We start from the raw sequence: 18,516 nt of genomic DNA on the forward strand, positions 1-18,516 counted from the left end.
TTAAATTAGTTAGAGTCACGTTTAGAAACGAAACACTTTGATATAGATACTTAAGTTCATTGTGTATGGCTCTGGAGAATGGAGTTACCACCAGACGGTTATCTATTAATGTGATTATTTCTTGGAATAAATTGTGTCAAGAATAACGTGCATTCAATGTCTGCTTCACACTTTGGAATATGCCCTGGGATATTGATTTTGCTACCAATACTGTTCATTGAAATGATGCATTTTTGCGTAACAATGCCAAATACAAACAAACAAATTAAACACAGGCATTCCAGCATCATCTCAAATTAATATTTGTTCAAGGAATATGGATCCCCAGAGCCACACTTAATCTATCTTTTTCTAACATTTGCTTTGAATTCTGTGTTTCCGGTCTCAGAAAGTAATCACTTCATAGTACCACTATGTAAATGACTTACTGCTTCAGATCCATTTTGTAATGTAGGCTACTACTTAGTTCCTTTAGGGGCTCTCTATTTGATTACAGCACAGTTAATCAAAATTAGTAGCTTTGCGATTCCCTTATTGGTCCTTGATAGTTTTTGGATCGTGCAATGCTCAGGCTTCTCAAATATGTCTAGTGGATACCAGTATTCAACTTTCTACTGCTGCTGTAGAGTCGTCAACTTTTGTTATAAATGTCCTGATTCTGATAGTTCATTAAGCTCATTATGGGCCATATGCCACCTCAAAATCATACTAGCCTCCTTTCCGAGATTAATCTTTTACTAATCGCCATTCTTTGTGCTTGGCACGACAATTTCCAGTACACTCCACTTGAGGTTGTTTTCAGAGTGCTTTGCTTGGAGAAAGGAGGGTTGACACAGTTTTGCATCTAATTTTTTATTTGTGCATTGTAAAAAAAAAATTAAAACATCCGGTCTTGTTTTTCCGACATATGCTAATGAAGATAATCATGTAAATCATCTTTCTAGTACTGCATTTAAAGAAGACTTCATTGACAATTCAGAATTCTTGATAGGTAAATTCTGTGCCTCGCATTATTTGTGTTCACAAACACTATAGTTCCTCCATTTGTTGTGGCTTTGAAGTGGCAGGAGATTCCACAAAGTTTCAATCAGTAATAGCTTCTGAGAGATTCACACTATCTTAGATCCTTTTGTCTCTATAATGTAAAGGTCAGTTTCCAAAAAAAGGAACCCACTATTTTGATCTTATCACTCACATTGTTGAATGCGGTAACACAAACCAATGGTTTTGGGCTTTCTTCTTTAAATATCGATCAGTAGGTTCTCTTTGGGCCTATACCAAGCCTACTTAGTTGTTCTTTTCAACAGTCTTTGTAGATAACTTTACTCCATGAGTGTTGCAATGAGGGTCTCAGCATTACATGGATAGTCTTTTTTGAAGTTTCTACTTAATCTTAGAAAGTGCCTATAGAGGACATTGTCCTTCATGTTTCTTTAATGGAAACGTACATAATCAAGGAAGGTATTTACATCTGTGTTCTTGGTATACAGACATGTGTAGACGTTGTCTTCTTCATGTTTGATCACGAGTCCCTAGGATTAATCTGATTCTTTGAGGACATTGAGTATTTTTCATATGGGAGAAGCCACTATTCAGCTAATCCAGGAATTAATTTACAGTGACAATATGTCCACTTCAGATCAGCAGAATGTTGTTGTTATTTCTCTTGTAAGTGGTTATGTGACAAAGAGAAGTATTGTTATTATAAATCCACTTCTCCTCCTGCTGAGCCATAAACCGATTATCCTCTCCAGGGCAAATTAATGGCCCATTGAAATTCCCTTTACCTGGTAATAGGATTCATGCTCAAAGATAAACAGTTCTTTGAAAGGCAGATGTTAGCTAGATATATAATGAATTATGTGAGAAAATTATGTGGTTGCGCTTGCAGATTTAAGTATATCTCCATAACTTCTATTGCTGACTCTCGTGGGATGTTGGTGTATAGGCATCCAACATGTAGTATTGCCAAAACCTTGATAGAAAAATCACAGTACCTTCCTTCAATCTTACTGATGACATCCATGCTGTCCATGGATACAAAAAAGCTTAAGGAAAAAGTAAACTTACATGGATAAAGTTTCAAGAACCAAATCTATTCCCAAGATAGCAGACCGACCGGGGGTTTAACCAAGTGCTTACACATTTAAGGGTGGGTATATATAACAAGGATCCTTGCATTCTTGCTGTCCAAGTATGCAAATTCCTTTTACCCGAGCCAGTCCCCACTGAGTCCTTCTTAAAAGACCTCCTAAATTAGGTCTCGAATGTCTTTAGAAGGGTCAGATGGCATCTTCCAAATGTGATGTGTATTGCTCAGTTGTCAGTATACCTCCTCAATAGTCCGAGGCATTTTGTTCCACAATTTGTCTACCTGCGTCTGCTGCTTTAATAATAATTAGCTCATTGTTCTTTAACATCTTCCTGGCATCACATTACCGGTTAGAGAGATTAGGTTTTCGATATCTCTTCTTTTGCTACTGTGTGTCTATATCTTTCAGAACTATTTTGTCAAAGGTTGAAATCTCTGCAGGAAGCAAATAAGGTGAAGGTCAAAAAGTATAGGGTTGCCTGAAAAACTTATAGCTTGCGTGACTCTAGTATCACGTACCTGCAAAGAATAGTTGCAGATGTAGTTTCCAGAAGAATTCAAGGAGTTCCGTGCAAACGTTGACAAAATCAGCAGATTATGTTGGTACAAATGTGAGTCCTTTGGAAAATAACATAAATTTTGCTCGGGAGAACTCACTGGTCGACAGGTCCAAGGGGATGACTTTTGTAGGTTGTTGTTCTTGTTTATATTTCCCCTGATCCATAATCTTGCAGTTACTTTTCCTTAGCCCCTTTTGGCAGATCTATCCAAAAAAAGATTTTAAAAAAGGGGGCTCTTCTTCCACCTTGTTCAGAGCTGCTTTTTGGGGAGTTTTGTTAACCACTGTATTTAGTTGAGAAGCACTAAGAAAAACGGATAAATCTCCTTTTACATCTTCCTTAGAGCTAGTGAAACACTCGGCTGTTCTCTGATTTAGCGTACAAATGAGCTTGCAGATAGAGTATGTCTTCTATAGTTTATAGTTTGCAATGCCCATCCGAAGTTTCTAGTCTTGATGTGTAGCATTGAATTGACCTATTTATCACTTTGCTCAAACATTGCCTTAGCATAATCAATTGTGTGATTGGTTCTGATCTCTTCCTCAAATGGCTTGTTCACCTCAAGCTCTTTTCTACTCAATCTGTCTGCTGTTGTGACTGACAAGAACATCCGATCCCTTAAACATTTGGGGCCATATGTAGGAAGCCAAATACCGGTCGGTAACGGCCGATTTTCGGTAAATATCCCGTTACCGACCGGTATTTTGGCTTTTGCTATGTAGGGGGCATATTTCAGGATTCGGTAATTTACCGAATCGGTAAAATTACCGAATCTGTAATTTTACCGATTCGGTAAATACCGAATCCTGAAATGATATGTAGGGGGAGTGTCTCGTTGGTGTGGGGATTCGTTATTTACCACCAACTAAAAGTTGATGGTAAATGACGAATACCTGTAAAAAAGCATTTTTGTGCAATTTGAAGTGTGCAATGTGGCAGACATACATGCCCTTAGGGCATGTATGTGCGCCACATGTGCACACATGGACGATTCAGGGGTGCAACAGGGTGTCAATGTGACACCCTGCCACCCATGATGATGCCTCACCCATTACCGATTCGGTATTTACCGAAACGGTAATGGCAACTGGCTTCCCATTCATTCCTATGGGCCTCCAGGCCCATAGGAATGAATGGGAAGCCAGTTGCCATTACCGATTCGGTAAATACCGATTCTAAAATACCGACATTTACCGAATCGGTAATAATTTACCTACATTACATTTACCGATTCATAAATAACGAATCGGTAAAATTCGGTATTTAAGAATCGGTAAATGTAATTTACCTACATATGGCCCCAGGTGTCAACGCTATTAAAATTAATTTTATATTCATCATCTTTGGTGAAAATCACATAAATATTTTTTTACTTGAATCTTTCTGGGATCAGATTATACCTCAAATGTTCAATCAGTACTTCTCCATGTAACAAAGTTCTTATATGCTTCTTGCGCAGACTAATTAATTTGTTTGATTCATATTGTCCATTCATGGTAGAGGCTAAAGAGCTTGTGTTCAAAGTCAGACGTAAAGTATTAACTTGTTAATTTCTCCTTCTGTGAAGCTCAATGTCTTAAGTTCAGATATAACTACTGAGACGGTTACACTACGCAAACGTTATGTGCCAGAATGTTTGCTAATGGCCCCAGACTCATAAAGGATCTTACAATATCCTAAATGGTATCAAACAATATTTAAAAGGTAAGCTGAGCATGCCCATAACGTAACAAATCTTTCTTTCAAATAAGCAGCATGGAGAAATAACGTTCTCCATTTTAGGAGGGAGGTAGACCAAGAAGGGCACTCTGGAATGAATTCCCTTTCTTGATCTTTAATCAAACCTGGTCTCCTGAAACATACCAACCTAAATTTACATGCAAGATGAAACATTGCAACAACGGGAACAGTTGGTTGTAGGAGGTAGTAAATATGTGAAATAGGATTTAAAAAAGGCTCTCAGTTTACAATTACATTTTTTCAAATAGGCTTTTAATGTGCATAGTTGAGCATTGCTATATGACCATAATTATATATTTAATAAATTAAAAGGAATTAATGTAACAAAAGGATTAAGTTCATTGTGAAGACTGATGGTCAACTGGGGACATATCCTTTGTATTACTTTTGATTGGTCCCACCTCCAGCAATGCCTTAGTGCCCACCCCTCTTGCCATTACTTTAATTAGTTAAGTGACACATAAAGAAAATGCAAATCAAGTTTAAGAGAGATCAGAGAACCTCATCTACAAAACACCAGAGGAAAAATAAAACAAAAATAAGGCCTGGGGGTTCACGCTACTGCCCAAAAAGACATATTTAGATCTTGCGGCAGTTGCTTTCACATTTAGAAGGCATAGTAGCAGGGGGTGGTATTACCACCAAGAGATGTATTGCTGTGTAAAAAGCGATCTATCAGAGATAGAATTTTCCAGAGACAGAACTAAAGGATTGAAGATATCAATAGTAAGATAATGAAGAGAAGCATGGATCTGAATTGCGCGCTTGCCATCTGACGGTCAATGCTCCCAATCATTCAATGTATTATGTTTTTCTCTCTGTTCTTTTCCTACACTCTTTTTACTTCAATATATTTCTTCATTTTTAAATATTTCTTTTTGCTTCTTTTGAATTTCTTGACTCACCCATCTAGCATACCTCCAATTCTTTAAAAACGCAAATCAACACTACAACGTCAAGTGCTTTGAGGTCCTAACTTTACAAAATACTGCTTATCAGTAACAACAGTCTCATTTCAAATAAGATTTCCTTCCCATCTGCGGTCAGGCAAGGCACAAAAATAATAACTTTCTAAAATTATTACAAACATGTTCGGCATCAATGGTTTTAAAATGGAGTTAAAAACTAATTGAAACACTCAATTAAATGTAAGAGCAGTGACCAAACTTGATTTCAGTAGGTTTGATTTACCTGTTAAAACAGCACCGATAGTTCTCAAAGTAAATTCTTCCTCTTTCGTACGCAATAGGAGATTTGGAATGTTTTGTCCAGACATTCTGGAATTTCGTGCTTTTCTGAAATACAAATTGGTTCATTTTTGCAGCTTCTAAATGCATACTTCAAATATTCATTTGTTTCAGAATATACAATAGGGGTTTCAGTAGTTGTTTTCATATATCATATTTTGTTATATTTTACAATCCTATACTAATCATAATGCACCAACACGAGAAAACAATTTGAAACAATTTTAATTCTTGGTAATCTATACCATAGCAACACCTTTGAGTCCTTTTTAAAGTCTGTAATGAAATCTATCACATAACCTTTGCGAGTACACAGCTTGTGAATATACAAGGAAAATGACTTTATTTCACAAAAGACCAAGTAATTAAGAAAGTAAAGACATTGAACAATTAGTCAGACTGAGTATGAAATATTGACCACGGCTAGTATAGATAGAGTTCCCACAGGAGTCTTTTTTTGCCTTAGTATTTATTTATTTTGAGAATGTATAAGCTGCATCTGCGGCTATAAAGTAGTAAATCAAAGAAGAGAACCTGCAGCTTTCAGATTAGGTCAAATGATAAAGAGCTGGGTTTTTAACACTTTTCAAAACACACAGATTGACAGCATATCTGATCACAGAAGGTTTAAGATTCCACATGTTCCTGTGTGCAGTGAAAGAGCATGAACACCCGCGCTTGTTTACTTACTCTCTGCACTTTCATTAGAGATGCAGAACACCACCCCAGTCATGTAAAGAGACATACTTGGTAAAGCATGTTAACAGAAAAGCCTGTCCCTGTTGTAAAAGACCTGTGTGGCAAATGTCCTTCAATTTATAGCAAATGCACTTGGCCACTTGGGGCCATCGAAGTTACACAATGGGAAACTGGATCTATCATATGGGTACCAAGGACAAGTCAGGCAGTAGAGTTTTCAATTCCTTGTAGTCTGCGAACAAGCTAATTGAGGGGCCTCACATAAAGAGATTTCCAATAGTCAAGATATGAGGCAAGCACTGCCTAGACTATGGGCTTCCAACAGTCATTTCCCCCGCCTCCATTGCTGCTAGGCGTCTCAGCAGAATGGGGAAAGAGACAGTGTTAAGTTGGCAGAGAGAGCTAAAAGGATCATGATGGCAGAACACCCTTCATCAAGGGTTGACTGTAAATCTTCCAAAACTGCAACAAGTCCCAAACGTAATTTCTGCTCCGTGTGATGAGTCCAAGATTACATTGTTCTCCAGGGAAGCCAATGGTTGAACAATAATAAAGTTTCAGGTGACACTGGTGGCAACATAAAGAGGGGAAATCAAGCAGTAATAGGAATACGTGGGTCTTAACTTCATAAAGAAGTGGAATTGTAGTAGCATCCTTTGAAAGTACAAGAATGTGACCGATGCCTAAAGAGGAATTTAGGGTTAATGTCCTTACTAGGTAGCTGAAGATATTTTGCCTTACAAGGGTTAAGGGTGAGCAAGATTTAATGTTAAAAACTTTGCTTTAGTCTCTATTCAGATGATGTACACTGACAAAATAGACAATTATCCCATTAATGATGGACCCCGATGAAGCCAGGAAAGCCCTTCTGCATCCTTAAATCATTTTTTTGAGACAACTGGCGCTCGAACATCCACAACCACCTCCCCAGCCTGGATGCTTTTCCTCTGATGCATTTTGGGATGGGTGGCAGAGTTTAATGTCGAGAGAGCAGGCATATGGGAAGCAGTCGCTCCTGACATGGCCACAGGAGAGAGCTGTGCAGTCCTGCTAAAGACACTCAGCGATCCATGCTCCATAAGGGGAAGCAGCCCTGGAGTGACACTTCAGAGAAGAGATACACAGAACTCAGTACAGACATCCTGGGGAGCTCGGATGCTTGATTAGAAAGTAGAGATGAGCTGAGTGCACAAGAAAGACTGCAGGAGTCCCGTATGATCTGTTTGTGTGCATTGAGCACCTCTTCCATTGTGTTTTTGTCCCAAAGCACAGCTCTGGAGATCTGGCACATGTCCTCCTGGGACAGGTGTGCAGCATGCCCTGTGGTGTGGCTGCTTCACTGAGATTTAGATGTGATCAGATTACTCAAGAAGCTTAACAGTGATTACTCTGTGCTGCCACCCCCAAGCAGCACACAATATGACAAGGGAACAAGCTTTTATGTGGGGTGCTGGCTCTATGGTTGGTTTTGGCCCTCTAGATTGTGTCTGATGGACTTATTGTTTTCTCCAATGGTTGACTGTTTCATTGCTTCTTCCCACTCTGCTCCCTAGATAGCAGACATCAGACCCACTGTCCTGAGTCACTCTGTTCTATTATCTACCACTAGGAAACACTGTGCTGCCAGTATTGTCAGATTGCCTCAATGGGTGGCTTTTAAACAAAGTGACTATTTAAAAGCTCAGTTGTAAATGTGGCTACAGCTAAATCCAAAGGAATTAAGCTCCTGTTCATCAAAGACAAGTTACAGCCAATGCAACCCACGCCTAAAGAAGGATTTGGCAAGCTACCAGCTTCATTGACAACATTACCCCACAAGACAATGCAGTCAATCGCCATCTAAAGAAGGCAATACCCACCTCTTAACCAACGAGTTCTGAAAAAATATCAAATTCCCAAGATAGGATTTTGCAAACTCCCCACAAAAAGCTAAAAACTTCGATTGATCATGGTAAACTAACTGCAAGAGTTGTACTATTGGAAGTATTTATTAAAACTTATCAGCAATCTACGATTTATTGGCTTCACCGAGAGGTGTGATGGTCCTTTGATGGAACGTTTCCTGCACCAATGGCTCCATACGTTGATTCCCTTAGAGGCCCTTTCTTCTTCCTTTGTGGTTATTCGGCCCATAGGGCTCTGGTGCGGTGTCCTCCTCCATGGGCTAGGCCCAGACCAGTCATCCCAAAGCTCTTGAACGACATGGACATAGCTGCCATCTTTAAACATGCTTGACTCCAAGACAAAATTCTGTACCAACCACAATCTATGATCTTCTCGCACTAAACCAAAATGGTACAGCAACAACAACAGTCCTTCCTGGCACCCAAACAACATCTCCGCGATCTCAACATTTGGTACATGCTTCTTTGTCCAGCGAAACTCAAAGTCCTATATCAGTCTCAGACGCTCTTTTTTGACATGCCAGAGTAAGTCAATGGACCAACAAAAGGATCCATGTGAAGCCCCATACTTCAACAAACTTTGACTCCGACTCTTCCCAAGGGGTCAGCCGTGACAGGCCTTCAAAGACTCCGGCAAAGCGCCACAATAGGTCTTGTTCATCTTGGAGGAGCTTTCGGTGGATCGCTGACATCACAGCTTCTGGTGGTTAGCCCCCTGCCTCTCAGTCATCAACCATAGTGCCTTCTAAGTGACAATGGTGGGGTTTTCACTTCAGCTGGCGTCAAATACAAATTTTGATGTGAACAGTCTTACTGGTGACCATAAGACTTTGCGAGTGGATACTTGATTCCCCTGATTGTTTGTTCATGTTGGGTATGGACATCATTGGGACAGGCCTGATGGAGCTCCCTGTTGGGGCCTAGCGATGGTCTGCCCTGCAACAGCTACTTCCTGTTCTTGAAGTATGGGGGGAAGAAGGTTGAAAACTTATTTCTATTGTACTTGGCGCATTTTCGTCCTTGATTTTATTTGTAATGTTTTTCTCTCTTGCTCTTTTTGTATGCCAGCCCTGCGCCCATTTCTCCGCACACCTCATATGTCGATGATGTTGTCCCACAACGCTATGGGTGACCCAACACAGACTAGTCCTATAGGCCACTTGCGGGTGGCATCATGGAACGTAAATGGCCTACTAGATAAGGTTAAAGGAGGGGCAGTCCTAAAACTTGCTAAGCGGGGCTGATATTCTGCGTCTCCAGGAGACTCACCTCGTTGGTAACAAAGTTCAGTGCCTGGCTCACTTTAAGTACAAACAGGTTTTTCACTCTGGGTCCTCAAGGGGATCCAGGGGCACTGGCGTCTTGATCAAAAATACAGTCCCTTTTCTGCATATCAAGACACGAACAGACCAATACAGTCAATACATTGCTGTAACGTGTACGTTGTATGAGTAATCTCTTACTTTGGTGTGTGTTTATGCCCCCGTACAATCCTTTGTGGACCTGATGACGAGGCTGTGGGGCAAGCTTCCTGGGGGATCACGGTGTTGGGGGGGGCTGATGATTGGAATGGTGTTGTAAGCCCTTCTGCAGATCGGTGCCGTCCACAAGGAGTGCAATCAGAGACTGGGACAACACGCTTATCATCCTTTCTATCTGCGCTGAGTCTGATGGATGTAGAGAGGGCACACCTTGCCTCAGTGAGCGTTATACATTCTTTTCAGCTGCCCACGGCTCCTACTCCTGACTTGATTACTTCCTCGTTCCACATATATATATGGATAGGGACTCTAACATTAACGTTTTGGCTAGGGGACTTTCCAATCATTCCCATGTGGCCTTGAGGCTCGGCGTGGACCACAAATGCTCAATCTTCCGCTGGCACCTATCACCCTGGTAACTCTGGAACACAGAATACCGTAGGCACATGAAGCGATCTATTTTGAAGAATATTTCATGCATAATATCGACTCGGTGGCATGCCCTCCGACGCTGTGGGAAGCCCTTAAACCCACGTTACGAGGGCCTGACATTAGCTTTTGCACTAGGGAGTGGCGGTGCAGAGCAGAAGAATTAATAGATCTTGAGACCCGTATTTCGGAGCTAGACACTCGGGGTCGTCGGAGTGATGGCCATGCGGTGCACAGGCAACTTGATCTTTTACAGTAGCAATACCAGCAGACCATGCTGGATGAGGCCAAGCTGGCATTGCAGGTGGCCCAAAACCCCATATATCAATTGAGGGACAAGTTGAGTAAGATGCTTCATAGACTATGTCAGAGTATTCCTCAATCCTCCTCTATCCCCCTAATCAGGGAGCTATCTGACACGTTGGTCACTGGACCCACTGAGATTGCAAGCAGCTTCGCTGTCAACTTTGAGAGTGTTTACACTCAGAGGGAGCTTTCGTCAAGGGAGCAGATAAAGGACTTTGTACAGGCTCTCCCCCTTATAACCCTTCATCAACCAATCGTGAACTGATGGGCAACGCCCTAACCGGGGAAGAGCTCTTGTCGGCCCCGGCAGGGTTAAATACTGGGAAGGTCTCGGGCCCAAGGCACCCTTTATTTAAAGCTTATATGCCCAAGCTCCAGGAACACTTGCTGGGGGTGGTCCTCTCTGCGGCGACCGGTGCAGTCTTGCTGCCCGATTGGCACATGAGAAGATTGTAGTGTTTCCTAAGCCTGACTGACCAGCCGATGAACACTCCTCATATTGATAATTTTCTTTACTGAACCTAAAGGTCACAATATTTGCTAAAGCACTTGCGAATACGCTGATACACCTCGTTCCTGATCTGGTACATCCTGATCAGGCGAGGTTTATGCCATCCATCACTTAATTCGCTGTTTATATAATGCACTGGTGCTTGCCGGTAGGTTGGGGGGACCAGCAGTGATAATTCTGGCTGATATCGACAAAGCCTTTGACTCCTTGAGCTGTGAGTACTTGTTTCTCCTACTTTAATGCCTACATTTTGGCCCTCTGTTTCTTTCTTATCTTAAATTATTGTATACCGACTTGATGGCGTTGGTGATGATAGCTGGTGTCAGGACTGATACGTTTCCTGTACAGCATGAAATGCAACAGGGTTATCCTGTGCCCCCAGCTGTTTGCTCTTGCCATGAAGCCTTTGGCGATGTGGGTGAGGATGGAAGCTTAAGTGCATTGCTTGAGTGGGGGAGGGTCTCTCCGACAGAATAGCACTCTATGCCGATGATGTCCTCTTCTTCTTTACCATGCCTGATGTCACAGGTCCCTGTATTCTGCATTTTATGAACATCTTTGGGGAAACTTTGGGCCTCAACATTAATATGTCTAAGTCCATGGTGTTCTCGGCAGGCATCCCTTTGCTCCTGACTGGACGGTCTGCCATTTTCAACATGGTGTCCTTGCCCCGATTCCTATATCAATTGCAGAACTTCCCATATAATATTCCACGAGAATGGTTCTGTAAGCTGAATTCCATCCTTATTACTTTTCTATGGGAGTGTGGGACCTCTTGTATTGCCCTCAGCAAATGTTTCAAATCCACTTACTGTGGGGGTATAGCCGCAGCATATATCGATCGAATTGTATTATCTTGCATGCCACCTTCTGATAATAAACGACTGGTGATATTACCTCCAATGGGGACCCAGCTCACGAATCAGTAAAATGGGCAATTGGGGCATCTCTCTCCTTCTCTATACTGTGGGGGCAGTGGCGACGGCCTTCCCCCAGCAACGAGAGTGGTACTGAATCTATGGTGCTCTTTACTCCGATGGATGAGATGGTGAGCAATGCTGACGGAGTGGGCGCTGCTCTGGCAGGTTACGTATGCTCTTGCAGGTCGCTGCCCTAGAGGGCTTCTATAAAAGGGACCTCATCTGGATATCTACCTTGGGGAAGGTTATGTGCTGAACGGTCCCCAAGTCTTTCCAGACCCTGCAGGCAGAGTCTCAGCTCCACGGAAGCCAATTTCACCTGTATCTTCAGCACTGCATTGCACTGACACCCCTGCATTACCACCTAGTCTGATCTTCCTGAATTCAATCCATTGGAGGGGAAACTTCTCATAGGCGAACTAGTTGACCACAAAGTTGCGAAAATATATCAGAAGCTTATCTCCAACCAGTGCAACATACTAGGTGCCCACCGGGCCCCTGGGAGGTGGATGTGGGGACACTAGAGACCTAGGATTGGAAAGGAATCCTAGGGACGCCTCGCATGGCTGCCACTGCAGTCAGACTCCAGCTGATTCAGTTCAAATATCTTCACAGGGTCTACTTTACGCGTCAAAGGATTTGGTGGATGGCGGTGATCGCCTTCCTGTCCTATCTTCAATGTGGCACGTTTACTCATAGTGTGGAGCTGTCCCACGCTGAATCTGGCACAGTTGACAGTCTGCTTGGACAGGGTTTTGACATGGCACATGGACCCGAGACTCACCCTTCTCCATGTTCTAGATAATTTAAGTGGGGATAGATATAAACTGGGACTGTTTATTTTTAGGTCAACATTAGTAAAAAGGGGTATAGCACAACAATGGAAAGAATGGCTCCCCAATCATTCGCTGTGTGAAAGATGGACCACTTTATGGGCTTGGGAGCGGCGGTATATAAAGCGAGGGGCTGCCCCCATTAACACCCCAAGATTTGGACACTATAGGCAGACTATTGGGCCATAGAGTTGAAGCCAGTCCGTCCCCTGCATCACCGAGTTGACAAGGAAGTTTGGGCATTCAGGGGAAAAGCGCAGGTTGGGTGGGTGTGAGACGACTAACACTTGGACTTCCTTTGCTATTATTGATGGATTGTGGGAGGGGGTGGAGTAGGAAATAAGCGGGCAGGTGTTTGCTTCTCTTTTGCTTAATTTTCTATAATGTTGCTGTTGTATGCAAGCCTACTGGGCCATGTTAAGCATTTTAAATGTAAAAATAATAAAATACTTTAAAAAAAAATAAAACCACTGATGATGTCAAAAATCATTGCTAGATAATGAACTAGGCAATTGAGGCATTAATAAGAAAAATACTCAACTCAGAAGTAGAAGGCCATTGTTAATCCATTTCACCACTGCTTCCAACAACTACAAAAGTGTTCTTGACAGAACTCATTGTGTCTTATATACCGTCTGAATTCTGAAAAACCTTGCATTAGATGTTACAAGAGCTCATCACTTATCAAATCAAAGAGGAAATTCTAACAACAACCCCCAAGACTGAAAAGATAAAGTTTAAGGATGGCAATTCCAATTTTCCAAGATGTTTCAGCAATGACTGTAGGAACATTAAGGGGTATGAAAAACGCTACCGCTCATCTAAAACAAATCCTCTACTGATTGGGCTTGTACTTCAGACTGCTGTTTACACGCAATGGTAAACAACACTCATTTAATAGTAGGGCTGAAACCTTCAGATGCTGGAGAGCATCCAACAGGTATGTCTGCTATACTAGGAAGATGCAAACACCTTCTAAAAGCCGCAAATTGGGACTCTTTGCCAAGAGAAGGGAGACCTTTGATTGTATTCTACTGAACTTTCGAGGACACAGAGGACACTAAGATCCTCATTACGAGTTAAGGGCTAACTTCAGATTCCTGTGCAAACAGGTATTTGCAAGGGAATTGGAATTACGAATTGTGTTAATTATCACACTCACAGTTTTCCCACGATAAACTCCAGCAGGTCAAACCTGCAGAGTCTTATCGGAAGGATGGGGGTAGGGGGAGCCCTGGAAAAAGGCAAATCATGAGGAATGTGAAATGTTAAAAACTGATGCTGCACGTAAGGCACAATTTTCCCTTTCAAAACTCAGAATAGGAAGTATTTTCAACACGTGGTAAATACCTCACCCTGGATTAACGGTATTTACCATTTGGTAAATACCCCACTATTTTCTGACAAGCTCATATTGGAACCAATGTATCCTTTCAGTCCTAGTTTAACTTATGCTTACGTGAGGCAAAAAAATGCAAGGTGAACCAAAATTACTGGTTAGGTTTACAATATCTATGAATTTCAAATTTGTTATTTCTACTCTTTTCTAATTCCTGGATCACAACTTATCAAGGATGAGTGGGCTATGAGGGGGTGTGCCCAAGTCCTAGTAGCTATCCCTGTCTTTCCCTCTCTGGGTGCTGTGTTAGATCTTGGGGATGAGCTTTCTTAATAATCAGTTTTGCCCAATGTCTTTCTTTTTCTCCTGTTTTGTTGAGCTACATTTATTTTTCTTCCATATCTTGCTTTCTTTTACCTTCATTAGCCTGTTGGGTCACAGACAACAATGGTCTGTTAAAAGCGTTTTAATGCTAGGTCTTTCTGTCAAGAGACAACTTCAGTATAACAGCTTGTTGTACGTGTTACAGTGCTTAACGATGCCTAGACCCATTGTCCTCAATATGGTCAAAGAGTTGGTATTAAGAAAATGTTTCGATCTGAACGCCTATGGGGGATTCTGAAAATGAATACAGTCAATGTTCAAGGACTTAAGACTCCGATGAAACTCAGAGCTTTATTGTGCTGTCTTAATTCTTAAGAATTCTATATGGGGCTGCTCAATGAAACTCGCTTAATCCATACAGACAAGCAGCGCCTGGAGGTGTTTTGGTTCCCCATCCAGTCCCATTCCAACGCCTCTCCAGAAACCAAAGGGGTCTTCAATTTGTTTAGGTAAAGCAAACTTTATATTTGAGGCGACACATTCGCCTCAAAACGGAAAAGTGCTTGGAGAATGTGCGGCATTTTTGGAGACCAATTCCTTACACTATTTTTTTATCTGTAGGCCCAATGATAACAAGGAAGATTTCTCTGTCAAACTATCCCCCTCTACAGACAATTTTGTGGGTTAAGACCTTATTACGGCTGGCGATGATAATACTACACTAATGCAGACATGTTATCGTTATTGTTCCTCTAACCTGTTTCGAAACCTAGATCCCCTCGGCTCTGAAGCAATCTTTACCACATTTTTATAATCTTTTTGTGCTTGCTTAAAGATCACTTTATTGCATGTGTTATTCTCTACACACATTGTTTTTCCTCTACTTGACAAGACTTATACTACTTCTTGCCTGAGTACCAGGGTTTGTTAGATTTGGAGCATGTGATTTTAAACACTTTCTCCAGCACTATCTCATCGGGAACAGACCATAACCATTCACTGACGCCAAGAGGTCTATCACCCATATTATGGGGGGATTTTCTAAAAGGGGGCTGAATTTAGAAACAATATGTAGACGAGATCTATCAATCACTACCTCTGCAAAGGAAGCAAAAATCACATCCAGCGACTGCCTGCCAACAGCTTAAGCCTGGCAACAGCAGAATGGTCTATGTATCAGAGTCTCTGTGTTGGCTAGGATTCAACCTCTGCCAGCCCATTTGTAAAAATGAAAGGTACATAGTTATGAAGAAGACAGAAAAGCACCTATGATAAGATGCACAATTATTCCTTTATCTGTGCGAAATGTTTCTTTTAGAGGCACCGACTTTAGAGAACACAACAATAACTGTCTCAGAACAGGTAATGAAACCGCCGTCAATGATTGCTAGCATGATAGATGGTAAAATGGATCCTGTGGTGAGCAGTTGAGAAGAATATTTCAATGCTTCATTAATCAGTGTCCACAACATCTGCCAAAAGATTAAACTGACCAAAAACTAACAATTTCTACCTTTGATTTATTCAACTCTATACTTTTCTACGTACTACCAGGGGCTCTTGTCTGTGCGCTGGTGGGAGCTTTGACGACAAACAGGGTGCAAAACCCTGGCCACACAAGGTACAAGAGATGTGCATGTTTAGGAATATTCACACTAACCTGGTAAAGCAGATGGGACATTGGATCTTTCCCAGTATGGGAAAGGGCTGACTGTTAGTCCCTTTCCCAGAAATGGGTGAGGGCAAATAAGCAATAGGACCATCGACTTAACACCAGTAGGAGAGGTTAGACATGTTTTCTTTAGCTTTTCCTCGTGTACCTACACCTTACTGTAGTAAGAATAGGTATTCATTTACACATATGAGGACATCCAATAGTGAAACATCTTTTGGACACAAAAAGCATACTTATATTGAAATGAGAGTTGTGGTGCAGCCAGAGCACGGGGTTCACGGTCCGATCCCCTGCGGCAGCAGCAGCTCACCCCAGCACCATGTGACTCTAGGCAATAGCTCGCTTAATCTACCCGACAGCCCCCAGGGCCTTGAGACCCTTAGGAGTGATTAGTTAGCGCTTTACAAATACCGGGTTATTAGGCATATTAAATACGTAATAAAGTCACAAATATCATTAAACTGGTAACTTTCTATTTACAGCAGCTAGACAAAGTCAACATATGGTATCATGCGCAATATAAAAACCAAACAATAAACTATACAGTTGCATTACAGCCAAAGGCCCCTTTCCATCAACTGCCATGACTCCTAGTCAAATACCAGCATTTGTAAAGCGCATAGCTACCTTTGCAGAGGTGTCGGGCGCTGGGGGCCGTCAGGAAGATTAAGCGAGCTATTGCCCAGAGTCACATGGTGCTGGGCTAACCTGCCACCGGCACTGGATATTGAAACGTGAACCCCGTGGTCCGAAGTCAGGCACCCTGGCCGCTGCGCCACACCTCTTCCACTTTTCCACAGTGACAGGGGGGATACTTTCTCTACGCCATGATTTTTGAGAGGGAACACCCCTGGTCCTTGGAGAGTCTAAGCATAGGCAGACCTTTGCTGGCCTGTCTGACATCCCACCATAAGAATCTCTTTCCAGCTTGCTTGTAATCTTAAATCTTCCTTAGGAAGCTGTCTGATCTTAAGATCTGCCTCCCTTATCATTAAACTCACTTTCCAAGCAACGCCAATCCAGCCATTAAAGACATCATTGTTAAAATGAGTGTCGCCATGTGCCTTATTGTTATTGATCGTACATTAATAATATGAGTCCATATACATTGTGCCCCTCTTCTGAAATCCCTGCCACTGTGCCAAGTAAATGGCTGGCTTTCAGCAGTGCGTAGTAAAAAGAAAAATGAAGGACAGACTGTTTCTGTAATGGCTCTTCGTTGGAAGCTATATCTCAAGGAGGGAAGCTTCTACGAGCCGTATTGTATTGGGTGCAGGGTGCTAAAGAGCACTTCTTTTAAGCCATTCAGTAAATGAACTCCTGCTAAGGAAAGAAATGTGTGGTCTCAGATTCTGGTGTGGCGAGCTTCCTGTCACTGTTCAACATGAATGCAAGTTTGAACGTCTCAATTTTACCATAGAGGTACCGCATCCTCCATGCAAGTATGACTACATGCCACCACGCTTCCCGCACAGGAGCGCATGAATGCTGTCAGTTGTGTATGCCATCTTTCATCTAGGTGGCATTTTCAGTTCGAACTGCACCCCAAAAACCAACAACTTGCTTGTGATCACAGCCAATAAAGTGTAGAGCCTCATCGTGAATTTTGGAGTCCTGCTCTAGTGGACTCAGTTCGCAAGATTCAGATGTTGAACCAACAGTTTACCTTCTCAGAGGTACCTTGCCTCAGTAGCCGAACAACTCTTCGTATTGTCTATTTACTCTCTCTCTCACATATCCTCCTATTTTGTTATTCTGTACTGTTGGCCATTCCCCCTATGTTAGTAACATATTTGGCAAACTGTATAAAGCACCAGTACTATCTAGGATGCTTCTCCTTCTCAAGAGACAAATAGTTGTGTGAAGAGCTATTCATTATTCCCATGAACTGCATTGGTCAATGTTCTTTTTCTTTCCTAGGTACATAAACATCAAAAGGTGCATCAGACAGAGCTGACCCCATCAGAGCGGAAGGGGAAAACACCAGTATCTTGGGTTGGGGAGCACATACCTAGAAGCAGATTGTGAAATATTGTTATCGATAAATGGTCTAATCAAGGATCACTCACAAACCTCGAGGGGGCTAAAAAGCACAGTTTGGTGTCTAACAGAGACAGAGACACACATTGACAGTTGGCCCAGCCTCTGCCTCCCTCAGAAAAGAAATCCTATCATTTATGGTCAGTGGGATTCCAAAACGTTGGCAAGCCAATAGTGTGCAGTTGAACTAAAGAGGAAGACGTAGTAATAACAGGTACAGATTACCCTGAAAACATGCTGCACCTAAACTTCACGCGCCAGAAAGAGATGAAAGAACAGGTTGCAGGCAGCGCCATGATGTACTAACACTTACAGAAGTTGGCCACAAGGAAGCACATTATTGTCTAGCAGAGGAACTGCTCTAAAAACATTAAATTCGACCTCAACAAGGCCTTAAACAAAAAAGGGCACTACTA

At 42.0% G+C, this 18,516-nt stretch overlaps 1 protein-coding gene across 4 annotated transcripts in view; it reads right to left on the reverse strand.

Annotated features, from left to right (window-relative positions):
* The window catches only part of DCAF17 (DDB1 and CUL4 associated factor 17), a 443,011-nt gene that overhangs the window by 354,914 nt on the left and 69,581 nt on the right, over positions 1-18,516 (reverse strand). For all 4 annotated transcript variants that reach the window (XR_014978925.1, XM_085645323.1, XM_085645321.1 and 1 more), the window contains exon 3: positions 5,584-5,687. Coding sequence is in view for 3 of the 4 variants with exons in the window: in XM_085645323.1 (XP_085501449.1) it covers positions 5,584-5,687 (104 nt within the window). In the remaining variant the exon portion in view is untranslated. The remainder of the gene's footprint in view (positions 1-5,583; positions 5,688-18,516) is intronic.

This window comes from Triturus cristatus, chromosome 3_1, assembly GCF_964204655.1.
Source record: "Triturus cristatus chromosome 3_1, aTriCri1.1, whole genome shotgun sequence".
NCBI classification, from domain to species: domain Eukaryota; kingdom Metazoa; phylum Chordata; class Amphibia; order Caudata; family Salamandridae; genus Triturus; species Triturus cristatus.